Raw genomic sequence first — 27,052 nt, forward strand, 5'->3', positions numbered from 1 at the left:
CCCACCCTCCCTCCGTCTCTCTCTCTCTCTCTCTCTCTCTCTCTCTCTCTCTCTCTCTCTCTCTCTCTCTCTCCCCTCTCTCTCCTCCCCCATCTCCCTTTGGTTTTAGGTCCATAGCCAGCAGTGCTCAGGGCTCACTCCTGGCTCTGAGCTCAGGGCTCTGGGGACCATATGTCTGTGGTGCCGGGATGGAACGAAGGTCAGCTGTGTGCCCTGTGCTCTCTCTCCAGGCTCCTAGAGATCCAGTTTTGGTTTTGGACCACACGTGCTGCTTGATGCTCAGGGGTCACTCCTGGCAGTGTTTGGGGAACCGTGTGGGGTACCAAGGATCAAACCCGGGTCAGCCCTGTGCAAGCAAACTCCCTACCATTGTGCTATTACTCCAGCCCTAGGAGGCTAATTTTTTACGTGGTGGTAGAATTAATAATTCCTCAAGGGTAATGGTGTGAACTGACAGTCGGGTAGGAAACATCACTGAATTTGCCCCTTACCTAACCCTCAGCCCTGGCTGCCACTCAGCCAGAGCAGCCGAGAGGAGCATTCTCCATCATTCCCCATCTCCGCTCACACGCTCCAGACCTGGGTTCCGAGCCCGAGGACCCTGCCCCGAGCCCGAGAGTCATGGGCCGAGGCCCCGTGGGTTCAGATGGGCCCTGCCTGGGTGCAGGCTGGCGGCCACCCCGCTCCACAGGTGAAGGGGGTCCAGCCTCCAGCCCCTGCCACCGGTGCAGGGTCCCCTGGGTCCCCTGGAGCTTCAGCAGGACAAACTCAGAGGAACCCCCCGCAGTCTCCGGGGAGACCTGGCCTCCCCAACTCGGCTGAAAACGAGAAGAGGCGTGGTACTTCCCCCAGTCCATCTCTCTCCGTCTCTCCATCTCTCCATCTCTCCATCTCTCTCCATCTCTCTCCATCTCCATCCATCTCTATCCCTCTATCTCTCTCCATCTCTCCATCTCTCTTCATCTCTCTCCATCTCCATCCATCTCTATCCCTCTATCTCTCTCCATGTCTCAATCTCTATCTCTCCATCTCTCCATCTCTCTTCATTTCTCCATCTCTTCATCTCTCTCCATCTCTCCATCTCTCTCCATCTATCTCTCTCCATCTCTCTATCTCTCTCCATCTCTCCACCTCTCTCCACCTCTCTCCATCTCTCCATCTCTCTTCATCTCTCCACCTTTCTCCATCTCTCTTCATCTCTCCACCTCTCTCCATCTCTCCATCTCTCTCCATCTCTCCATCTCTCTTCATCTCTCCACCTCTCTCCATCTCTCTCCATCTTTCTCCATCTCCATCTCTCCTTCTCCATCTCTCCACCTCTCTCCATCTCTCCATCTCTCTCCATCTATCTCTCTCCATCTCTCTATCTCTCTCCACCTCTCTCCATCTCTCCATCTCTCTTCATCTCTCCACCTCTCTCCACCTCTCTCCATCTCTCTATCTCTCTCCATCTCTCCACCTCTCTCCATATCTCCATCTCTCTCCATCTATCTCTCTCCATCTCTGTCCATCTCCATCTCTCTCCATCTCTCCATCTCAATCTATCTCTATCCCTCTATCTCTCTCCATCTCTCAATCTCTCTCTCCACCTCTCTCCATCTCTCTCCATCTCTCCACCTCTCCACCTCTCCATCTCTCTTCATCTCTCCACCTCTCTCCATCTCTCCATCTCTATCTCTCCACCTCTCCACCTCTCTCCACCTCTCTCCATCTCTCCACCTCTCTCCACCTCTCTCCATCTCTCCATCTCTCTTCATCTCTCCACCTTTCTCCATCTCTCCATCTCTCTTCATTTCTCCACCTCTCTCCATCTCTCCATCTCTCTCCATCTCTCCATCTCTCTACATCTCTCCATCTCTCTTCATCTCTCCACCTCTCTCCATCTCTCCATCTCTCTCCATCTATATCTCTCCATCTCTGTCCATCTCCATCTCTCTCCATCTCTCCATCTCTCTCCATCTCAATCTATCTCTATCCCTCTATCTCTCTCCATCTCTCAATCTCTATCTCTCTCCACCTCTCTCCATCTCTCCACCTCTCCACCTCTCCACCTCTCCATCTCTCTTCATCTCTCCACCTCTCTCCATCTCTCCATCTCTATCTCTCCACCTCTCTCCATCTCTCCATCTCTCTCCATCTCTCCACCTCTCCACCTCTCCATCTCTCCATCTCTCTTCATCTCTCCACCTCTCTCCATCTCTCCATCTCTATCTCTCCACCTCTCTCCATCTCTCCATCTCTTTCCATCTCTCCACCTCTCTCCATCTCTCCACCTCTCTCCATCTCTCCATCTCTCTCCATCTCTCCATCTCTCCCCATCTCTCCATCTCTCTCCATCTCTCTGGCCTCTGCGTGGGCACAGGGGCTGGGGCAGTGCTGCCGGCCGGGAAGCCTGATTATTTATAGGCTTCGCTCTGCCTCCCAGCCAGGGCTCATTCGGGCGGGCGGCAGCGTGAGAACATCCTGGGTGTGTCTGGCACCCCGAGCACCCTGTCCCTTCCTCCTGGGGAAGTGGGAGCCCGGGGTGGGCCTGGGGGAGTCGGCGATGGTGGGCTTTGGGGCTGCCGGAGCCAAGGGCTGGGTCTTTCTGACGCACCACACCGGTCAGGGTCCGGGTCACAAGTCTGGGCCCTGAGCCTCTGGGTGGCTCGGTTTGCTTTGTTGCCCCGGAGACCACTGGCCGCAGACCCAGCCCTCCTGCTTCCTGGAGAAATGGTCTGGGAGGCCGGAGGGCTGAGAGAGGGTGTGTCTGCACACCCACAGGTCGGGTGGGGAGTCTGACCGCAGACTGTGGTGGGGCCTGGGGCTCCCCCAGCTGGAGGCGCAGCACGTGTCCGGGCTCCTTCAGGACGGGGGAGGCAGGATTGGGCGCGGGAGGGCTGCTGGGGTCCTGGGAGCCTGGGAGCCTGGGAGCCAGCTAGTCTCCATGGTTTCCGCGGCCATGCTCAGAACCGAGCATTTCGGGGGTGGGGGGGTGGGGCTGCTTGTTTTTATTTTTGTTTTTGGGCCACATCCAGCGTCGTCAGAGGTAACTCCTGGCTCTGAGCTCAGAATTACCATGTGGGAGGCCGGGCATTGAACCTGGACTGGCCACATGCAAAGCAAATGGCAGATGTCCTACCCGCTGGATTATCTCTCTGGTCCCCCAAAGAGTACTTTCTATCCATTCATCGCTACTTTTTTTTTTAAAATGGGAAAAATTACCTCTTTATTTTTATTAGCTCCAAGCAGATATTTGGCAGCTCCTTCCAGTGTGACCACAGTAGTCTTATCGGGGCCCTGACCGTCACCCCGAGGTCCAGTACTGAAGGGAAGAGGCTGGATGCTGACCTCCAGGAACAGTCTGGGCCTCTCTCCGGCAGCAGGGAGAGAGAGATACAAATGGCCTTTCCCCGCTGCTTTATGAGCCACGTCAACATGCGCACCCGGAGGAGGCTGGACCGCGGCCAGAGAGAAGGCCCCAGAGCACAGCCTCCAGGTCCTCATGGGTGGAAATTTCCACAGCTGTGTCTTGGGGCCCAGAGGCACATTTACTGGACTCTCGAGAGGGCCTGATGGATGGCCGCCTTCAGTCATTGTGTGCTTTAGTTTCTTCCTCTGGATTCATTCTTTCGTTGCTGAGGGACAGTTTATAGCCTACGGAAGTCAGCCTTTGAAAGCGGGTTTTGGTGCATTCACAGAGGTGGTGGCCAGCCCATCGACCTAATCGCAGAGCCCGCCCTCCCTCCCTCCCTCCTTCTGTCCTTCTGTCCTTCCTTCTCCCAGCCTCCCTCCCTTCTCCTCAGGGCTTACTCCCGGCTCTGTCTTGCGGCTCTTGGGGGCCATCTGGGGTGCTGGAATTGAATCCAGGTTGGTCACATAGAAGGCAAGAGTCTCCCTAATGTACTGTCTCTTTGCCACCCCCTCCCCTTTTTTCCTGGGTTTTGTTTTTGGGGCCATACCTGGCGTTGCTCGGGGCTTACTCTTGGCTCTGTGTTCAGGGGGCCCTCCTGGCGGGACTCGGGTGGACTGTATGGCATGCTGGGGATCAGACCCAGACTGACCTCGTGCAAGGCAGTCACCCCACCTGTGTGCGCCAGCCCCGACCCATGAGTATCCGTGATTTTGTCTGTGCAGTAAAAGCTCAAGGCAGGAACCTGAGCAGTGCTCTGGGAGGCAGGAATAGAGCCAACATATCCGATTGGAATCATACGGATGCAAGGGATGAAAAACCTGGCTCTAGTGTCTGATGCCAACAAAGCACAGAATTCTCCACCCAGGCATGGGATTGCAATCAGCAATCAACAGACTTTTTTTTGTTGTTTTTATGGGCCATACCCAGCAATGCTCAGGGGTAACTCCTGGCTCTGTGCTCAGGGATCAGTCCTGGCGGGCTCACGGTACCATGTGGGATGCCAGGGATTGAACTTGGGTCGGCCACATGTAAGGCAAGCGCCTTTCCTACTGTACTCTCTCAGGCCCCAGCAGAATCTGTTAAACTTCCTCTCTCTTCTTAGTGAGAACTTGGCTCTCACCCTCCCTTCCCGGGGCCGTAAGAAGCTGCTGTCGCACCAGGCCGCATGTTCTCATCCAGGCGAGGCAAGAGGACGAGCTTTCCTGGAGCAAGTTCTTCCCTTCTTTTGGAGGAGGAGATTCCCTCCCCAGGGCTCGGAAGAGGCAGCCTGCAGTGTCAGCTTCACACGAACTCCCTTTTTTTTTTCTTTTTGGGTCACTCGTTTTTGGGTTACTCCTGGCTCTGCACTCAGGAATTACTCCTGGCGGTGCTCAGGGGACCCTATGGGATGCTGGAATCGAACCCGGGTTGGCTGCGTGCAAGGCAAACACCCTCCCTGCTGTGCTATCGCTCCAGCCCCTGAACTACCTTTCTTAATCTTTTGATTAAGAACTACCGGTTTTAATCTTCTGAAGAGAATAATCCTTTCTGTATGTTATAGGGTCTGAAAAATTTGCACTTCCCCCAAATTCTAACCCCTCAGCCCAGTCAGTGCCAAGTGCTCACTCCAGACCGAGTCCCGACAGCATGTGAGCACCTTACTGTCTGCCTCCCCGAGGTACCCACAGAACCAGCAAGGCCACGGGTGGTCGGAGCTGGTGTGACTGAAGTGTTTAGAGCTGGGCTTTGCTCTGTTCGCCGTGACCCCCTGGAGCGTGTTCTGGGACCCATCAGGGTGTGGAGGGCAGAAGGCTGGCAAGGCTGGCAGGAGGGAGCCCTGGGTTTGGGTGATCCTTGTCACCACATGGTCCCCCAAGCACCACAGGGAGTGACCCTTGAGTACTGCTGGGCGTGGCACAGAGAAAACTGAAAGGAGGAGAAGGTAGCAGCTGACCGTGTGCCTGACCCCAGCCCTGGTGGCTCATCTGTGGCTCCTTTCAGGGGAGGGAGGATGAGAACACGCCCAGGGGCCTGCGAGGCTGAGCTCACTCTGGGCCACGCTTCAGCCCTTTAAGTTGCTGCCTATTTTCTAGATGGAAAAGTCAAACTCAAAGGAGTGGCAGTCTGTCTTTTCTTCCTTCTTTCCTTGCTTCTTTTTTTTTTGGGGGGGGAACGCCACACCTGGTAGAGCTCAGGAGCTGCTCCTGGCTCCCACTCAGGAATCACTCCTGGCATGTTCCGGGCCCGTGTAGCATGCTGACGGTCAAACCTGGGTCAGCGGCCTGCAAGCCCAGCCCCCTACCGCTGTACTCTCTGGCCTCATGCTGGCTTTTTTTTTTTTTTAATATTTTAAAATTTATTCTTTTTTTTTTTAAATTTATTTATTTTTAATTAGAGAATCACCGTGAGGGTACAGTTACAGATTTATACACTTTTGTGCTTATACTTCCCTCATACAAAGTTCGGGAACCTATCCCTTCACCAGTGCCCATTCTCCACCACCCGTAAACCCAGTGTCCCCCCCACCCCACCCTGCCACTGTGGCAAGGCATTCCCTTCTGTTCTCTCTCTCTAATTAGCTGTTGTGGTTTGCAATAAAGGTGTTGAGTGGCCGCTGTGCTCAGTCTCTAGCCCTCATTCAGCCCGCAACTCCCTTCCCCCACATGGCCTTCGACTACAATGTAGTTGGTGATCGCTTCTCTGAGTTGACCTTTCCCCGGAACGTGAGGCCAGCCTCGAAGCCATGGAGTCAACCTCCTGGTACTTATTTCTACAGTTCTTGGGTGTTAGTCTCCCACTCTGTTATTCTATATACCATAGATGAGTGCAATCTTTCTATGTCTGTCTCTCTCTGACTCATTTCACTCAGCATGAAACTTTTCATGCCCATCCACTTAACTACAAAATTCTTGACCTCCTTTTTTCTAACAGCTGCATAGTATTCCATTGTATAGATGTACCAAAGTTTCCTCAACCAGTCATCCGTTCTGGGGCATTCGGGTTTTTTCCAGATTCTGGCTATTGTAAACAGTGCTGCGATGAACATACATGTGCAGATGTTGTTTCGATTGTACTTTTTTGCCTCTCTGGGATATATTCCCAGCAGTGGTATTGCTGGGTCAAATGGGAATTCAATATCTAATTTTTTGAGAGTCGTCCAAATTGTTTTCCAGAAGGGCTGAACCAGTCGGCATTCCCACCATCATGCTGGCTTTTTCTTGACAGCTGTCCTGATTAGCTAGGGAAGGAAAAGTCAAATGCAAGTGAGTTTTCTGGATATCTGGGCAGAATTAAAAGTGGTTAAAAAATCAAAATTCCCAGCTTATTCATTTTCAGGATGGAGGAATCAATCATGGGAAAATGTGTCGATTCCCCTAACTGCTTCCCCATCAACTGAAGGATTAAAGGCCCCATTTGTTCACTACACTGACCAGAGATGGTTGTCCAAGGTGGGCACCCCTGCCAACTGCCCCCAGCGACTCCCCTCTACATCTTGGCACTCTTTGCACTGCCAGCACACCTCAGTAAGGCCTGTTTCTGGCCCATCCACTCCCAGCCGCTTGGCAACACAGACGGTACATTCCTGCAGCCAGGGCCTGAGGCAGTTTGGGGCACCAGGCCCAGCCCGAGGGGGTGTGGGATGACTCGCGCCCCCGCCTGGAGTCCAGGTAGCCTGGCCGCTTCTAGAAGGCCTGTAGCTAGAAAAGTAGGGAGTGGGTATGATCCCACTCCCTGGACAACCCACGCGACTAAGTTATAGCTGCCCCAGATGGGAGGCGGCCCGAAGTGCTGGGGAGGGATGAAGCAGGTGGGCAGGCCGCCTTCCACGGGGCCTTGGGTCGGCCAGTGGATCAGCAGGGTGGGGGCAGGGCCATCTTCCTGAGGCTGACAGAGATGCCAGGGCCCGCTGGCGCTCCCTGACCTCCGGAGTGGAGGTGGGGGCCGATCTGATTTGGAACCAAATCCCGTTGTTTAGGCCTGTCACCCCTGGCCTGAGTTTGACACATCCACAGTAGGGCAACACCCACCTCAGCGGCCTGTGGCAAGAATCAGAGCCACGAGCGAGAGCAGCGGTGACTTCTCGTGCTCACCTCTGGCTTGTGCCCTCTGTACCTCCATTCCGTCACCCGGAAATTTGCTCCCCGAGAGTGTCTGGCACATGCCCAATGTTCAGGAAAGGTCTCAAAGTCTGGTTTTGTTTGTTTTTGTTTTGGGGGCCACATCCAGCGATGCTCAGGTTTCAGGGCTTACTCCTGGCTCTGCACTCAGGAATCGCTCCTGGTGGTGCTCTGGGGTCCCTATGGGGTTGAACCCGGGTTGGCCGCGTGCGAGGCAAGCGCGCTCCCGGCTGTACTGTCTCTCTGGTTTCTTTCACTTTTACATTTTGAAATGTTTCGATCTGCAGATGTCCTGGAGCATTCTCCTTCGCAGGCTGGGCTGCCGGCGTGCCAGCGTCTGCCGGGCTTATCATCGGGCACGGTGATCCAGACCAGGAAACCCAGGGCAGCTCCCGAGGGCAGCTGGCCAGGCTGCTCAGGCCGGGGAGAGGTTTCTCAATCTGGGCTCATCTGAGGTCTCCTCCCCCTCAGAATGAGGTGGTTTTCTCAAGATTAGGTTGAGGTTATGCACTTTTGGGTTTGAGGTTATGCATAGCAACAAGATTATGTTACTTTTAGTTATTCTTTTTTTCCCCCCTTGCCCCACTTGTGGTAAAAGACACATCACATAAAAGCAACCATTTAAGTCATTAAAAGCCAATGCTTCAGGGGACGGAGAGATAGTACAGCGGGGAGATAGTACAGCCGGGAGGCCACTTGTTTCACACGTGGCTGACCTGGGTTCAATCCTCACGGAGTCCCTGGCCCCCCCAGGAATGAACCCTGAGCGCAGGGTGGGGGAGTAAGCCTGGAGCCCCTCCGGGTGTGGCCCCAAACCAAAAGAAAAGCCAGTGCTTGGGCAGCATCTCCCCCCTGCTCTCCAGCTTCAGAACGTTTGTCACCCGCAGGAAATCCCCTACCCTTCCTCCCATTCCTGCCACACGCAGCCTCTGGCCACTACTAAGCTGCTGTTCCCGAGAATTCACAGCCCGGGATCACGCCCTCGGTGGGCTTTCCTGCCTGGTCGGCTCCGTTCAGACCCGCATCATCTTTCAGGGTCTGTCCACTTTTGCAGCGCAAATCAATTCCCGTGTGTGTGTGTGTGTGTGTGTGTGTGTGTGTGTGTTCAAAGACTGCCGGAAATAACTGACTTTTCTAAGACAACAGTGAGCCCTGGAGTGTGACGGGAGCAGAGAAGGGTCGGGCTCGTGCCGGGGCCGGGGGGCGTGGAGGGCTGCTCGGAAAGTTTCCTTCGTGCCAAGGGACCAACCGCCGTGGGTGCGCAGGGGCCCGAGCGTCGCGGAGGCGGGAGCAGGTTCCCGGGGCACGCGGCGTGGAGGGGGGCTCTCTCCGCCCGGCAGCCCACCGCGAGAGGTGGGGACGGGGAGGGGGGGAAGGTCGCAAACTTGGGTGCAAGTCTCCGCGAGAGGCGTCCCGAGGGGCAGCGGCTGGCGTTCGCAGCCCCGGGGCCCCAGGACGAGCAGCGGCCCGGGAGCGGGGGCGGGGGCGAGGGGGGGGTTTCGGCGCCCCGCGCCCCCGCACCCCGGCCCGGGGCGGAGGGCGGGGCCGCCGCGCGCCCGCCCGGCCCGCAGCCCCGCGGGCCGGCGCGCACCCCCCCACCCGCCGCGCGCGCGGCCTGTGCGCGCTCCCGGGCCCCGCGGCGGCGGCGCGCGCGGGCCGCGCGTGCGCGCTGCGGCGGGGCGAGCGGCGGCGCGGGCGCGCGTCTGTCAGTGACAGCGGGCGGGGGAGGGGGCCGGCGACGGTGGCGGCGGCCGCGGCGGCCCGGGCGGCTCTTCCAACATGAGGCAGCGGCGGCGGCGGCCGCGGCGGCTGGCGTAGCGCGCGAGGCGGGCCCCGGGCGTCCCGGGCGGGCGTCGCGGCGCGGCGGCCCCGAGGCGGGCGGCCGGCGGAGGGGCTGAGGCGGCCGGCGGAGGGGCTGAGGCGCCCCGCCGCGCCCGCGCGCGCGCCGGCGGCCCCCTCGGCGCCGCGGGCCGTCCCGGAGGCCCGCGCGGGCCCGGCTCGACGGGCCGCGCCGACGGGGGCTGCCGCCGCGCCCGCGGGCGCCGCCGGCCGGCGCGGGGCGGGGACTCGGGCCGGGCCCGGGCTCTGACGCAGCGGAGGCGCGGCCGTGTGCGCGGCATGCGGGGCCCGGCCCGGGAGCCCCGAGAGCGGGCGCGGCGCGCGGCGTGAGGCGGGAGGCGCCCCGGGGCCGGGCGGCGCCTGCGGACGCGGCCGGGCCGGGCGGCCCCGCGGCGGCGGCGGCGGCGGCGGCGGCGGCGGCGGCGGCGGCGGCGGCGGCGGGCGGCGGGCGGGCGGCGGGGTCCCGCGGCGGCCCCGGGAGCGGCGGGTCCGGCCCTGCGAGGCCGCGGGGCCGCCACCTCGGACTCGGCGGGCGCCGCCGGGGGCTCGGGCGCCGCGGCCGGGACCGACGCGGGCAGCCGGGCCGGGCCGGGGCCGAGCGCGCGGCAACATGGCCTCCCCGCCCCACCAGCAGCTGCTGCCGCACCACAGCACCGAGGTGAGCTGCGACTCGAGCGGGGACAGCAACAGCGTCAGGGTCAAGATCAACCCCAAGCAGCTGGTGTCCAACAGCCACGCCAAGCACTGCAAGTACAGCATCTCCTCCAGCTGCAGCAGCTCGGGGGACTCGGGCGCGGGTCCCCGCAGAGCGGGCGGCGGGGGCCGCCTGCGGCGGCAGAGGAAGCTGCCCCAGCTGTTCGAGAGGGCGTCCAGCCGCTGGTGGGACCCCCGGTTCGACTCGGTGAACCTGGAGGAGGCATGCCTGGAGCGCTGCTTCCCGCAGACCCAGCGCCGTTTCCAGTGCGCGCTCTTCTACATCGGCTTCGCCTGCCTGCTCTGGAGCGTCTACTTCGCCGTGCACATGAGACCCAAGCTCACGGTCATGGTCGCCCCTGCCCTGGGCTTCCTCGCCGTCTGCGTGGGCTTCTTCCTGTTTACCTTCACCAAGCTGTACGCCCGGCATTACGTGTGGACCTCGCTGGTTCTCACCCTCCTGGTGTCCGCCCTGACCCTGGCTGCCCAGTTTCAGGTTTTGAGGCCTGACTCAGGACGTGTTGACAGCTCCAATCACACTCCCGCGGCCAAGCCCACGGACACTTGCTTATCTCAAGTGGGGAGCTTCTCCATGTGCATCCAAGTGCTCTTTCTGCTCTACACCGTCATGCACTTACCTTTGTACCTGAGCGTGTTTCTGGGAGCGGTCTACTCCGTTCTGTTTGAGACCTTTGGCTATTATTTCCAAAATGAAGCTTGCTTCCCCCCACCCGGCTCGGGGGCCCCACACTTGGAGCTGCTGAGCCGGGCCTTGCTCCATGTCTGTGTCCATGCCATCGGCATCCACCTGTTCGTCATGTCCCAGGTGAGGTCCCGGAGCACCTTTCTCAAGGTGGGCCAGTCCATCATGCACGGGAAGGACCTGGAGGTGGAAAAGGCCCTCAAAGAGCGGATGATTCACTCAGTGATGCCAAGAATCATCGCAGACGACTTGATGAGGCAGGGGGATGAGGAGAGTGAGAATTCCATCAAAAGGCATGCCACCTCAAGCCCCAAGAACAGGAAGAAGAAGTCTTCCATCCAGAAGGCCCCCATAGCCTTCCGCCCATTCAAGATGCAGCAGATTGAAGAAGTCAGCATTTTGTTTGCAGATATCGTGGGCTTCACCAAAATGAGTGCCAACAAGTCTGCCCATGCGCTGGTGGGCCTCCTGAATGATCTGTTTGGCCGTTTCGACCGCTTGTGTGAAGAGACCAAGTGCGAGAAGATCAGCACCCTGGGAGACTGCTACTACTGCGTGGCGGGGTGTCCTGAGCCCCGAGCCGACCATGCTTACTGCTGCATCGAGATGGGTCTGGGCATGATCAGAGCCATTGAGCAGTTCTGCCAGGAGAAGAAAGAGATGGTAAACATGCGTGTCGGGGTGCACACAGGCACTGTTCTGTGTGGCATCTTGGGCATGAGGAGGTTTAAGTTCGATGTGTGGTCCAACGATGTGAACCTGGCCAATCTCATGGAGCAGCTGGGAGTGGCTGGCAAGGTGCACATTTCTGAGGCCACTGCAAAATACCTAGATGACCGGTACGAGATGGAAGATGGAAAGGTCACCGAGCGCCTCGGCCAGAGCGTCGTTGCCGACCAGTTGAAAGGTACGTGCCTCTCTTTGCCTCGTCACCTCCTTCCCCAGCGCTGTTTGTGTCGGGAAGCAGGACAGTACCTCCCAGCTTCAGTCTTGAGGCAGAGCAGTTGTCTCCAGATACCTCCCTTAGCAGGAGGCCCTCTCGGGGCTGGTGAGACTTGCCCTCCGGTGAGCCACATGTCACGGAGCTGTCCCATTGTGACAGAGATGACCTGACAGAGACCTGTGGACAGCAGGCAGGAGGATTTGGAAAATGGCTCTGCTGCCTGCAGGGCTGTCTTGGTTTCTGAAAGTAGGGGGTTGGGGACCTGCAGGTGATAAAACTTGCCACACTTTGAGACCAAATTCCATTTGGTTGCCCTCAAGTCCCCTCAGCATTTCTGTACGCCTGCTCCTCCAAGTGAAGGAGAAAAACCTTTCTCATTGCTTGTCTTCCAGGGTTCTGCTCAGCCCTAGGGACTTGAGCCTGAGACACAGTCACAAGCCCCCAGGTGCACATTGCCTCTCCCTGGGAGCCCTTGTGTTCTGCTTGGTACCTGGGACTCAGGCCCTCTCCTGTGAAGCTCTCTTTTTACAGAATGTTTGCATTTTCAATTCTCAACTTTCACTTTCCCATGATGCTTTCTTAGCTTGCTATTTGTCAAAGCCCAGCATTTTAGAAATTGAGCTTCTTGAGCAGCCAGATAGTTTGCAAGTGAGCTTTGCACCCACTGCCACCCTCCCAGCCCACCGCGGAGCCCGGCTGGCTCCACGTCCCTCCCCGATCTGAAGCTCCTGACTGCTCTTCATGCTTCCCTGGGCTGGCTGCTCCTGCTTTTTATTTCTCTTGTTTTTATATAGGACAGAATTCTTTGAGGTCTGGGAAGTGGTGTCTAAATAAGTGGCTCCAAAAATAAGGATTCTAAATAAATAGCCATCCCCTTTTAAAAACAATCCTATGCCCTCCTAAAACCTTCTGCATTGAAGAAAACATCTATTTTGGAAGTTTGTGGAGAAAATAACATTGATTTTTAAAAGCCTAAATTTGTAAGCTGTACTGTATTGTGTGGAGCTCACTCCTCGCATAATTACTCAGAGGAAAGTCAGAGCTGGGTGAGGGAAGAGTGTCTTATGCTTCAGGAATGGACAGGCAGAGAGAGTCAGGGCTTGGCTAGTTTGGCCACCCTGACTCGACCCTGACAGTCACTTGGAATTTTTTTCTCTCTCTGATCCCATGCCATTTAGTTGGCTGCCAGGGGTGCTTCATCCTTCTCCCGACTCCTTATTAGTTAGCCGGTTGTTGAGGAATTTATGGAAGCAGCAGAAAAGAATTTTCATGGCTAATTCCCTCTACCCTAGAGAGCTTTCTTAGAGAGAGAGACATGCCCGTCCCCCAGTCTGAAGCTGTCAGACTGGGGGCTTGTGTCCCTCACGTGTGACATCTTGGCATCTTTGGGACAGTGTGGCCCCCTCTGGAGAGAACAGGGAGCCACATGGCACTGTGTCACAGTAAGTGGGGCCAAAGGACGACCAGGACCGTTTTGTAAGTTGTACTTTGTGCTACCCTTTTACGTGAATTTCAAAAATCAGAGCAGGTGCACTCATTAAATGTCTGGAAATCACCAAGCCTTTATCGCTGACAATTCCCATTTTTTTCATTTGTGGGTGGTTTATTTCACTTTAGTGGTCAAGGGTCTCAAAGACACTGACCAAATAATCTGCTAGAATGGCTTGTTGAATTTTTTTTAAAACCTCTGCCAGTGTAAACTTGGTACATTAGCGTTTTCTTTCCATTTGTGTGTGTTGTCTATGAGAGAAGTTTCAGTGCTGGAGGGAAGCAGGGAAAGTTGGAGGCACAGTGAATTTTTGCATGGTTTTCGCTGCTTTCCCTGAGACCACACTATTTGCTTGGCTCAGCTCACCTTGAAAACCTGTGGACAGGGCTCCAGTCACAGAGGGTATTGGCACAGCTTTCTGGACCTCTTCGGAACGTCACAGTTCCCCAGATACTGATGAGTCTGCTGAATTGAAATGGGCATAGTTTGTAGAAAAACCCTTTTCATACATGTGGTTTCAGCTTAGAAGTAAAAGCTTTATTTTCGGCTCAAAGGCTATTTTCTCGGTACTGTTGGTTATTTGCCTTTACCTCTCATCTTCTGTTGTGATAAAGGGGTTTAGAAACCCAGTATAAACTTTACAGAAATTAATAAGGATAAACTGGAGATTCTAGAACTCATTTGGCATCATGAAAAGAAACTGCCCTCTCTAGTTTGTCCCGGCAGGATTTGTGGAAGGGTGGACTTTCATTATTGCTGCATGTTAACGGACTTTCTCAGAAGCACTTATCTGAGAGCTAATGGCCGTGATTGTGGCTGTCAGAGATGGCTGGTACTTCACAGGGATCTTGAGGTCAGGAAGAGACTCTTCAGGGACTAGAGAGATAATGTAGTGGGTAGAGCATTTGCCTTGTACACCGTTGACCCAAGTTTGAGCCTTAACACCCCATAGGTTCCCCCAACTCCTGCCAGTAGTGATCCCTGAGCCTGCTGCCAGATGTGGCCCAAAAGGTAAAAGCCAACCAACAAACCAACCAAACAAACAAAAACTCTTCTAACTAGGTAGAAGATAAGGACACTGAGGCATAGGGTTAAGCTGGGGCAAAGGCTGGTCTGTTTCTTGTGGTGTGACTAGGGTTACTGTATAAGTAGTTCATTAGAATGAGAATGGTTTGGATTCTATCCTGTTGGTAGTGGGGCCACCCATAGACTTGGAGCAAGAGGCTGGGTGATGTGATTGCCCTTGTTGAAGGCATTCCAGGTTTGGAAGGTGTAAGATGCAAATTAGTGATTGGTCAGCAGGTCCCGCAGCAGTGGAGATGATGAGCTAGAGATGAGCACTGGTCAGCTCAAGAAGACTTAGGGCCTGTTGCTGCCTTTTCTTTTGCTAGTGAGGCAAGCACGTGAGAGAGAGGTGAGGCTGCTCAGGATAACAGAGGGCAGGAGGAACATCCTGTGTGTGTACCCTTAGGCTGGGGGTAGACTCACCAAGAGAAGAGTGAGTTTTTCAGCAGAGGACTGGGATTTTGGGAATGATTCAGAAAGTGAGGTGCAGTTGTTCTTACTGAGGATAGATGGGGAGGTCAGTCCTGTTCGTTGCTGTATCCCTGATTCCTCTTTGTGGAAGCCCATGATCCTTGGCATTGCCTGAGAGGCAACAGCTCAGGCCCTTCTGAACTCATGTGTAAGAGAAAGTATGTGCTCCCCATGTTCTTGAGTAGGGTCTCTGGTACACATTGCAACACAGCTTTGCAGGCAGCACATGGCAGCGATGAGGAGCTGCTGGAAACGTGGCTTGATCTGGGTTTGGGGTTGGGAATGGCAGACATGCTGTGGTGTTGAGGCTCACGTAGCCCTGATCAGAATTTGTTCATGTTAACTCGGTGGCTTCCAGCAAGGAACAGCCAGCAGTTAATTCTTAGCCTGAGCCTTAGAGTTGAATTAGCCTTTGGCGAAGGGAAGGGGAAGGCTTGCTGAACAGCTGGTGGCATGAAGAAGAATGGAGGGTAATATTTTTAGGCAGAATGACTTAGGGGAAAAACTGAACGGAGCCAATGGAAGTGACGAAGTTGCTGCACAGCTCTCTTCTGCTCACCTGCTTGTCCAGGTAATCGCTGTGCCCCTCTCTGCTAGTCAGCGTCAGCTGTGTACTGGCTCTAAACACTGATCTTGGGAAAAGCACGCTGAGCTTTCTGTGTGTGCCAGTGAGTGTGCACCTGCACGCCTACATTTTCCTCTTTATCTTGGTTGGTGATTTCCGTCTGGGGATTTCAGTACCGTGAGAGGGTTTCATTCATCATTAGGACTAGGCAGGCCCACTTTCCTGAGGTGGGTGGGGAGCTGTTCACCCCTGAAAAGCTGGGTAATGCTTCTGGGCTGTGAGGCATCTGAGCTCCTGTGGGAGACACTACTGTTCTCTCCCAGCAGGAACTAGCGCTCTTCGAGGGAATTTTATAAAGGGGTGAGAGTTTTTGAAACAGGAAGGGAGCTGCCATGTCAAGTGGAGACTGGCCAGGCATGACCTTCATGAAGACAAAGAAGGGACAGGGCATGTGAGGCTGGTGGGGGAGGCTCCCCGAGGAAGCTCATGAAGGCCATGGCATTTGTTGGTCTTGCTTGTGTTCTTGCTGAATGGCAGCCGCCAAGCCAGCCTGTCACTAAACTTTGTCAGCTTTGGTAAAGAAAACTGTCCTTTGTCAAACTAGCCTCCCCTTGTAAAGTGGTTGTTGGTGGTGTCTCCCAGCTCTGGCTAGAGGGTGAGCAGATCTGAAAAGGTGGTGAAAGTTGGGGACCGGGCCCTCAGGGAGAGCTGTGTCACTTAGGAACCTTGCCCCAAGTCAGTGGTTCTCTAACACACTGGTCTCTGGACCATTGAACACCCCTGAAAACTACTGGGGAGGCTAAGTGCTTGTGTTTTATGTATATTATTTATTCATGCTTATCAATTTAGAAATTGAGACAAACTGAAGAGTTCAAAAATATCTTTTCTTAATTTACGTAAGAATAATAGGGCTGAGGGGACGAGCCAAAGGACAAGAGCACCTGCTTCACATGTGGGAGGCCCCGGGTTTGATCCTTGACACCGATGCTCCCCCAGGCACTTCCAGAGGTGACCCATGAACAGATAGCTGGGAATAGCTCCCGAGCACTGCCAGATACGGCACCAAACAAACAAAATCCCCCAAGTTAATAATAAACCCCATGTAGCTGGGGATGTGACTCAGTGGTAGACTATATGCCTTGCATGTGTAAGAATCTGCATTTGGTCCCTGGTATCAAATAAACAACACCCTCCTTCCCCAAAAAACAACAAACCAAAAAACACTGTATATGGGCTTATGTGTATAATATAATGTATATTTGTGAAATAGCTATTTGCAGAAACCCTGGTACTATAAAAAACTATTTGGTGAGAAGACAGTCATAGTTTTACGTCTTTGCAAATCTCTTTTAACGTTCAGTTCAAAAAGTACTGCTGGTGGGGCCAGAATGATAGTACAGCACGAAGGTGCTTGCCTTGTACATGGCCGAGTGGGGTTTAGTCTCATGCAGTTTCTTTTTTTTTTAAGTTGTTGTGGGGACTATGCCTGGTGGTGCTCAGCAACTAGGGCTACACATCCAGAAATGCTTGGGGCCTGTGTTGTATCCGGGATTGAACTGAAGGTCTTATAAGTACAGCGTTTGAACTCTGATAATTATGCCATATCCCTGCCCCCAACAAATGGCAATTTCTTAAGGATCAGTAGTTGCACTGTGGAATTCAAAATCTTATTAATTTGTTTGGTTTTTTTTTTTTTTTGGTTCCAGGGATGGTGCCCAGGACCTCATGCAGGCATACAAATGTGTGCCCTACACTGAAAAATAGCCCTAGCCCTTGAGTTTTGGATGACCCAGGTGTGGTTTTGTCACACTGAACATGAGTCATCTGGGGAATAGTTTTCTTGACTTGGGAAGATTGTACAAATGCTGATATAAAATACATTTTTTAAAAGATTATCTTTTTTAATAATGTAACAAAGTACATTATTTGGAACATGTAACAAAGTAATAATTTTTATTATAATTCAGTAAACATTCATATACAACATCAATCACATGAATCAACAGATACCATGTCCAAATTAGAATTATTCCTGGCAGACCTGCATATACAAATAAGATACGTTTTTAAAAATTTAAATTAAATTATTTTTTGTTTGTTTTTTGGCCATACCCAAGCGGTGCTCAGGGGTTACGCCTGGCTCTGCACTCAGGAATTACTCCTGGTGGTGTATGGGGGAATTATCTGGGGATTGAACCCAGGTCAATCATGTGCAAGGCAAGCACCCTGCCTGCTGAGGATACATTTTGTTTTTCTATTTAAAATTCATTTATTTCAGATCTAGTATTATTATATACTTAAGGCAACATCACATGAGCACCCCTGAATTCTACAGGGCAGAGACATTGCATGGGGAGGGTTTCTTTAAGGAGGGAAAGTGAATTATTTGACAAAGAGGAATCCATATTGAAGATACATTTTAAAATATTGGGAAATGTCAGCTTCACAGTGGTGGAAGTTTTCCAAAATTTGACTTCCCATTTGAAAGTTTGAATCCTGTCACTGGCCAATTATGTTCCTTGATGTGACAGATTAATCTGGGGGCATTTCAGAAATTGTGTGCCACATGCTCAGATCTGGCTGACCAGTTGATTGTGGGTCAGTATCCAGGGGAGCAGAAGCTCGCACCCCAGCACTGTGGGTGCTTTTCTCACCAGGGTGTGTGTGGCATGCGGTGGCAGAGCTGCACAGGTGCTTCCCTGCCCCTTGGTACTATCCAGATAGGACACAACCATTCACTTTGTTTTTGGGGGCGGCTGGGCAGTGCAGGTGCTACACACAAGCCAGGCAAGTGTGCCACCACCGAGCCACCTGCCTGGCCACGCCCTTCACATTTACCGCCTCATTAAGGACATTCGTTGGTGTAGCTCTGTGCCTGCATGCAGTGGTTAACCGGTGGATGCGGATGGCACTCGATCTGTGATTCACCAGCTTATTTTTGTAGTAGGGTTTGTTGTTCTTGTATTGTTGTCTGACCTTGCAAGCGGTACTCAGGTCTTGGGCGCCACTCTTGGTGATTCGAGGTCAGCTGGGTTGCTGGTTCAGTGAGGATGCTGTGTTGCTGTGCTGACCCCAGTGGGGTCAGGGGTCACTGAGGCCAGAATCAGCAGTGCCCAAGGGTCTTCCAGGCTGTATCTGGTGTGCTTGGGAACATATAGTGTAGGGGGTCGGATCAGAGATCCCCAGCCCCTGTACTCTCTCCCTGGCCCCACAGGAGGGCTTGACACACACCACCCAAACATATATCCTCAGGTAGAAGAAGTGACACATAGGAGAGATGTGTTGTATTTGATAGGCAATAGCAAGTGACTTTAGTTCATACAGTTGCTGTTTCTCAAAACAAAAAAGGATGAAAGAAGGATCCTTGTGATTCTGCAAGATTTTTGTTACTGGAGTTGAGGGTTCAAGATAAACCATGAGCTTAGATTTTTCCTTTTTTTTTTTTTTTTTTCGGTCATTGCTCAGAGCCTTGACTCTGCATTCAGGGATCACTTGTGGCAGGCTCAGGGGACCGTATGGGATGCCAGGGATAGAACCAGGGACAGCCACATGGAAGGCAAACATCTTACCCTCTGTACTATCTCTTGGGCCCTTTCCCTTCCCTTCCCTTCCCTCCCCCCCCTCCCCTCCCTTCCTCTTTTTCTTTCTTTCTCTCGTTCTTTCTCTCTCTTTCTCTTTCTGTCTTTTTCTCTTTCTCTCTTTTCAGGTTTTACCTTTGGGCACTATGTCTAATTGTAGGTACATGAATTTCTGTTTCTGGGGCATTTGAAATAAGTTCTTAGTGCAGTACCTTTTTAAAATTCTGGAACCTTGGACAAGCTCTGCAGGGGCGCTTCGATTTATAGAAATGAGAGTAGCTCTGTCAGAGGGTTACTGAGGAAGTCAAATAAAATGAGGATTCAAGCAAAGCACTTATTAGCACAGTGACTCCATCATGGCAACGGTTCAGTAAATAATCACCAACTCTCCTGCCGGGATGAGTCACATTTTGTACTGCACCGAAGGGTGTTTCTTTTTTCCCACACTCCATTTGGTGCATATCTTGGAAGATTTAGTTCTAAAACCCAGCACACACCAGGGACTGTGATTGTGTCAGTTTCTCAAATTAAAAAGGGCAATTGTCCAAAATTCTCAACATGGGTAGTTTGCCCTGTTTAAACTGTAGCTGCTTACATTTTGCAGCTTCTTCATGGAAAACACCAGGGAGATCAGTCAGTACTGTTCTGGGTTGTGTCTAGTCCCCAGAGCTCAGAGGTTCATATGCTGGGGTGACCCCTTGGTAGTTGAGGAATCATAGGCAAATTTTCAGCTTTGTGATTGAGAGATTCCTGAACTAGAGCTGCTTTTCATCAAAGTTGCATTCTACTGTACACTCATTTATCCAGTTCCTAACAGTGAGGCCCTGCTCTTTGCCAGACCGAGGCTGAGTTTGGAGAAAGCCCTTGCCTTGCCCTCTTGGAGCATACAGAAGAGGGACTGAAGCACAGAGAAGTTAAGTAATTCACAACGGTCACTCAGCTAGAAAGAACTACTTAGTGGCATGGTCTGTATTTAAAGTCAAGGGACTGTATTAGAAAACACTAGTGCCACTTCATAGAATTGTAAGGATTAAAGAAAAAATGTGTGATCAGTATTCAGAAAAGTACTTGGCACACAGCAGCTCTCATGGAGATTAGATTTACCAGCTTGTATGTTATTGAAAGCAGGGACAGTTTTCTCAGCAGCTGCCACAGCATGAACAACTCTATCTTTGTTTCATTCTTCCTAGTCCAGCATCTTCATGCCCATTGTGTTCTCAGCCACTGTGAAATCTTAGGTCTTGGAAGATATCTATCTATCTTTCTTTATTTTTGTTGTTATTTGTTTCAGGGCCACAGCTGACAGTGCTTAGGGCTTATTCCTGGCTCTGCACTCAGGAGTCACTCCTGGAGGTCTCAGGGGGACCATTTGGGGTGTTGGGGATCAAACTCAGGTTGGCCACATGCAAGGCAAATGCCCTACTTTCTGCACTGTCACTCTGGCCCCAATATATATGTGCTTATAGCTGATAGCGATATATATGCTTAGAAGTTTATAGTTGATTTGCTTGATCTTTTCCCTTCTATTACCAATTTTCAGATGAGTTTGTTTCTTTTTAGTTGTTGTTATGATGGCATTCCTGAGTGGTACGTTGGGGGAACCATGGAATGCCATGAATGGAACCCAGAACCATGCACCTGCCAGACATGTATGTTTTGTACTGCTTAAACAATATTCTCATCCACTGAATTGAATTTTTTTTTTTTGAGGGAACCAAAAAAAAAAAAAGAATTCAATTCAGTGGATGGGTGTGCAAAGGGCTTCCTCCTGGCTTGCATTCAAGGATGACTCCTGGAGGGGCTTGGGGCACCATATGTGATGCTAGGGATTGAACCCAGGTTGGCTACATGCAAGGCAAATACCTTGCCTGCCATAGTGTCTCTGGCTTCTGAGTTGGATTTTACCATTCCCCAAAGGTGATCAGTGACTTTTCTCAAAAATCAATTTTAAATTCTTGGATTTTAGCTTACTTAATATATTTCACTATGTGACCAATATCATTGCTTTTGTGGCTTAACTGATTCTGCCTTGGGGCCAAATGTAATCACATCAGATAGTCCCCAAATCTTTTCCTAGTGCTCGGAGTTCTCTGGTAGCTTTCTTACCTGTTCAGTGACATTTTTTAAGGAGTCAAGAAATTGTTGGTGTTAAAATCTCATTAAATCTGATGTGTTTATTTAGAGAGACTGAGAGAAAGTTCACCTTCCCCTTTTGGAAAAGGAACTGGAATGGTGTGCACATATGCACACGAAGAAACTACACCCCAAAGAAATGGTTTATGCATCTTTTGGCACCTCAGAAGCTCTGATTTGCACCCTTGGGGTTGACAGCTTCAGAGCCAGCAGATTTCTTTCTGTACTGTCTCCCCACAGGTCCTGTTGAAGGACTGTCAACTGTGTATGTTGGTAAATAGGGAAAAAGGACAAGAAAAGGAAGCGCAATCCTGAACGCAAATGTAGATTGCTTCTTTGCAGATTGAAGAGAGCTCCCAGTCCAGCTAGCCCTATCCCTGGGGAGCTGTGGAAGATTCTGGACGATCCAGATCCAGGAATGCCCTTTTGAAGGTATTTCCTGGAATGATTGCCCTGCCAGGCTGTTTTCCATCTTGCATGATGAGTAGTTGACTTTCTGTTCATGCTTTGTCTCCACCCACCAAATGTGGCCTGAGAGCAGAGGTTTTGCATGTTTTGTTGATGCTGTCCTCTTGGCACCCTTTCCTAGCAGTCAGTATTGGTCTGGTGAAGGAATGAACAAGTGAATGAATGATTCTGTAACTACTCACACTCAGCATGTGTGTGAGTAATCGTGTGCAAAATCACACCCAAGGGGCTGGAGCGGTAGCACAGCGGGGAGGACGTTTGCCTTGCACGCGGCCGACCCGGGTTCGATTCCCAGCATCCCATATGGTCCCCCTGAGCACTGCCAGGAGTAATTCCTGAGTGCAGAGAGCCAGGAGTAACCCCTGAGCATCACCAGGTGTGACCCCAAAAGCATAAAAAAAAAATTAAAAAAAAAATCACACCCAAGCTTCTACCCTAAATGAACCAGACGGTAGCAGAAAGGCAGTCGCTGGTTTTCTTGGAATGGTGAGTGGAGTGTTTCACAGAGTCTCTGGGTTAGGGTCTCTGAGGAACGAGGGAAGGAGATGGAGAGGCTGCAAATCCCTGCTACCTGTTGGTCAGGAAGGTACAGAGGAGTGGGTGGCTCAGTGTTCCAGGCCTGCAGTGGGGGCTAGCGGTGGTTGGTCTCTAGAGGCCAGGAACTTGGGGCATAAAAACCCAGCTGTTTATTTAGGGCCCAGGGAGTGCAGGGTTGAATAGCTGCCTTCGTTTAAGCAACATTTTAAAGCTTTTTTTTAAGCTGGTGATTTCAAGAAATGTATTTATTTTTAATAATACTGTGGCTCCTTATAATTATTTTATGATTGTCCTTTGTGCACATGAAAAACTATTAGCCTATTTTTGGGCAAAGATCCAGAATGGTCTTTGTGGGTAATTTCCAGGTTGTTTTTTTCTTTTGTGTTATGCTATTAATTCTGTTCAATTTTTTCCCTTTCAAAGAAAAAAGCGCTACTGAAAGCAGCTTTTGAACCATTTATTTTCGTGTTTGGATTGTTTGGGAGATATTAATTTTGTTTCTACTATCTCATTTGGAGAGAAGAAGAAAACCCACATGCATGTGGTTTATTTTCTTGTATATGAAAATAAAAATAACAATATAACATTATAGCTTTGACATTCTAAGTAAAAGAGCACATTGATTCAGTTAGTTTTACCCTATTAAGTGTTAAGGTTTAAAGTATGGATTACATTGTATTCTCTAATTTGATAAATGAGTTCTTTTTCCCAGAATAAATGCTTTTTTTATGGTTATTAATGTCTAATTTTGTTAATGCGCTATCTAAAAATTAGGGGACGGGGTACTGAAAGGAAAGCATTTTTATAGAATTGTCTTTTATTTAAGCTTAAAGCCCTTGTTGGACAAATTCATTATATGGAAACTCATTTACAGAGCCCATAAGTTGGAGTTCCTTTCTCAGGTTCTTGCCTTTCATATTAATTTTTTTTTTTTTTTTTTGCTTTTTGGGTCACATCTGGTGATGCACAGGTGTTACTCCTGGCTCTGTGCTCAGGAATTACTCCTGGCAGTGCTCAGGGGACCATATGGGATGCTGGGAATCGATGTGTGCAAGGCAAATGCCCTACCCACTGTGCTATTGCTACAGCCTCTCATATGAATTTTTTTTGGGGGGGCCATTACTGGTGGTGCTCAGGATTGACTCTTGGCTCTGTGCTCAGGGATCACTCCTGGCGATGCTTAGGGGATCATATGGGGTGCTGGGGCTTGAACCCAAGTTAGCTGTATGCAAGGCAAGTGCTCTACCCACTGTACTATTGCCTCATAAGGATTCTTTTCCCTTCCTGTACATGTAAACAAGCAAGACTGAATTGTGGAAAAGTAATTCGCTTGTGGATTTCCAGGATCTTATTCACCATAGAAGACAATGCCTTACTGAAGGAACCCCATAAAGTGATTTGGAGAAAATGTGAAGGGATTAAGTTTTTGGGAAAAGTATGCTTCAATCCTTGCTTGAACATTATTATTATTATTATTATTATTATTATTATTATTATTATTTTTGCTTTTTGGGTCACACCTGGCAATGCACAGGGGTTAATCCTGGCTCTGCACTCAGGAATTACCCCTGGCGGTGCTCAGGGGACCATATGGGATACTGGGAACCGAACCCGGGTCGGCCGCGTGCAAGGCAAACACCTTACCCACTGTGCTATCATTCCAGCCCCTTGAACATTATTTTGAAGAGAGTGGATGGTTCATTGGTCATTAAAATAAATTTCAGTGGGTTGGTAAGTTTTTCCCTAGTAGAGTGGCAGTCTGGATGGACGCAAGACTTCCCCACTCTGGCGTCGGGTGCCTGGCTCTGTGTGCTGGAGAGGAAGCACGCTTCCGAACTCACCGAGAAACAGCTCAGTGCCATGGCCCGGAGGTGTGGAGTTCCGTTATGAAGGATATAGAGTGATGTCTTTATTTGTGGTACATCACACTTGCAAATCATAAACTCCCCACCAAGCCTCACCCCTGACCTTGGATGCTTTCCTCTTCTTTGCTAAAGCGTTCCCAGAGTCGAGCCGGGGTTGGCTGTGTGCAAGGTGAGCACCCTATCCACTTACTATTGCTCTGGGCCCTTGGGTTTTTTTTTTTCTTTTTGGGTCATACCTGGCATTGCACAGGGGTTACTCCTGGCTCAGGCACTCAGGAATTACTCCTGGAAGTGCTCGGGGGACCATATGGGATGCTGGGAATTGAACCCAGGTCTGCCACGTGCTGGGCAACCACTCTACCTGCTGTGCTATTGCTCCAGCCCCTTGGATGGTTTTCTTAACGACAGCCTGGCAACTAAAGAAAGTCACAGAGCATTTGCACTGATAGTGACAAGTGGAAAAGGACACTTGACCGTGTTGTGGAGGTTGGTGTTGTCACCGGGCATGGATGTCCTTCGATCTGTGAGAGAACTTCAGCTCAACTGAGAACACATGAGAACCTACAACTTCCCACAGAGGCGCTGCTGACAGCAGCTGGTGGCATGTTTTCTGCTACTAACATGACTGACTTAGTCTCCCAGGCCTTATAGAAGGATAGAAACTCTGAGAACTACCAAGCAAGCAAGAAGTTTCAAAGGGCTTTTCTTGCACACATTTCTTAGTGAATTTCTCAGCAGGAGTAACTTGGTTTGCTTTGTGTTCTTTCTGACTCCCTGAAGAACTTACGGTGCTAAACACTTCAGAGCTGATGGTCCTAAGATATCAACTTTGTCCCTCTGCCATTTGAAGTTCAAATGGAAATGTTTGCTTTCATAGTTCTCCTCATGATGTTACTTTATTTAGCAGCTATTAAATTTCCGGTTCCATATACTCCCCTGGAGGGGCTCCAGCTCTCGAAGAGGCTCCTGTTTCTCCATTGCCTGTGGGGGTGGCGCTTTCCTGAATGGGGAATAGCTATACAGTTCTTGGAGAGGAAGATTATCTTAAGCTTTTCTTTTTCTTTTCTCTTTGAGTAGCAGCTTTTTGAGATACAGTTCATGTATGCCACAGTTCATTCATTTAAAGAATGGAGTGCAGTCATTTTCAGTACATTTACAGATGTGGGCAACTGTCCCCCCAGTTTGAGGACATATTTATCACTCTGAAAAGAAACTGTGGACATATGAGCACTTACTCCCCATTTCTCTCAGTCCCTGACAACTTGCCTAGGTGCTCCTTTAACAGACTCGCTTCCTCTGGATGTTTCGTCCATGGAAGCCTGTGAGTATAGCCCTTGGGGTTGGCTGTTGGGTGTCAGCAGTTCCACTCCCTCCTTTGGCAGAATGCTTTTTATTTGTGCATGCATCTGTTGTCGGAAAAGCTGTTCTGTTCTGAAGGCAACAATCCAGATAGTTGTTTGAAAAGTAAAGTGCGTGGGCCAGAGCAATAGTAAAGCAGGGAGGGCACTTGCCTTGCACGTGTCCGAGTCAGGTTTGATCCCCAGGACCATATGTGGTGCCCCAAGACCCTCCAGGAGTGACCCCTGAGCACTGAACCACAGCAAGTCCTGAGTGCTGCTTGTGTGGTTCTAACACCCCCCCCCCAAAAAAAAGGGAAAGAAAGAAAAATGCTTAAATTTCATTATTTAATAATATTTACTAAAATGTAGCCATTTCATTTAGGAGTTTTTCTGAAAGACATGATGAAGTGAGATTTAATACTAAATTGTAATTTAATGTAAATGCTTCGCATAATCAGTTTAGTTTTTCTAAGCAGTTATTATATTTTCTAAGCTTGTATTAGGCTGTCAAAATGTTAAATTCTCTGATCCTTTCCTTCTTCGCCAGTTCCCCGATAGATGCTCTTGGGCAGCATATTAGTGAGTAGGAACCAGCCCCATTTAATATAATGTTTGACATAAATATCAATTATAGTGAGTCATTCAGGAGAGTGGTGTCTTCTGAAGAGTTGAGGATCTAACTGTAAAACAGGCATTTTTTAAAACTAGTTTAAACATTTGTTTTTACATTTCTGAAATGTATAAAAACACTTTCTTGCCTTCATAAAATGAAGCATGCCAAATAAAAATTTTATTGAAGATTGTTTTTTTAAAGCTGTAATATTTGCCTTTTACTGATAGAGCAATTACTTTATAGATGTATGAGTGTTTTATTAACTGTAAATAAACTGGGATTGCTGTATTCCCAGTTATTTTATTTTATTTTTTGCTTTTGGGCCACATCCTCCAATACTCAGATGCTCTGTGCTCCAGGGTCAGTCCTGGGGGAGATTGGGGGACCATATGAGGTGCTGGGTATCAAACCTGTGTCGGGCATGTGCAGGGCAAGCTCCCTTCCATACTATTATTGCTTTGGCCCCCCAGTTCTTGTTGCAAAAATAACTTTCTGTTTGCTCCCTTGATGTCCATTTATATATCCCTTAGTTTGCTTTCCTGTAGCAGCTTTTATTCCTTAACTCCCCCTCTTCCCCAAGCTGGCTAGTGCTCAGGGAGAGTTTGGTTTAAGACCTGAGGCTTTGGTCTTTGGGCAGTCCTTTTGTTGCCAGCTATACTTTGAGTAAGTCATTGAGTACTGATGTAGGGTGAGTAAGATGTTTCTAGTTATTTTTAGCATATTTTTAAAGGGGAAGGGAAAGGGAAGTTTGAATCAGATTTATGTCTCAGCAATTGGAATGTGTAAGACTGAAGTAGTTTTCTTTTTGGGTATGAGGAAGTAGAAAGTGGGAATTACAGATTAGATTCTGTAACTAGTGTTGGATGAGTTTAGAGTTAACAAGTAATTGCAAAGGGCCGGAGCAGTAGAACAGTGGATAGGGCATTTGCCTTGCACATGGCCAACCCAGGTTTGATCTCTGACACCCCAGGTTTGATCCCTGGCACCCCATATGATCCCTCTAGCTCACCAGGCGTCCTGAATGCAGAGCCAGGAGTAATCCCCAAGCACCACTGGGTATCACCCAGAAACAAATAAAAATCTAAACAAATAACTCTAAAATGACTCTAGCCTGTGAATGCTAGGTTAGGGAAGTATAGAATTTCATAGAGATTCCCATAACACAGCCCCACCACAGATCCTCTGGCCACGTGCGCTGTGGCCCCAGGAAGGAGCGAGACGTGCTGTGGCCTTTGTGGGAGCTATCTCGTGGCAGCGGT

At 50.7% G+C, this 27,052-nt stretch overlaps 1 protein-coding gene across 1 annotated transcript in view; it reads left to right on the plus strand.

Moving 5' to 3' along the window:
• The first annotated feature begins 9,831 nt into the window (after positions 1–9,831).
• The window catches only part of ADCY9 (adenylate cyclase 9), an 82,846-nt gene continuing 65,625 nt past the window's right edge, over positions 9,832–27,052 (plus strand). The window contains exon 1 of the mRNA XM_004604370.2: positions 9,832–11,633. Within this exon, the coding sequence (XP_004604427.1) occupies positions 9,941–11,633 (1,693 nt within the window). The 5' untranslated portion in view covers positions 9,832–9,940. The remainder of the gene's footprint in view (positions 11,634–27,052) is intronic.

This window comes from Sorex araneus, chromosome 4, assembly GCF_027595985.1.
Source record: "Sorex araneus isolate mSorAra2 chromosome 4, mSorAra2.pri, whole genome shotgun sequence".
Classification (NCBI taxonomy): Eukaryota; Metazoa; Chordata; class Mammalia; order Eulipotyphla; family Soricidae; genus Sorex; species Sorex araneus.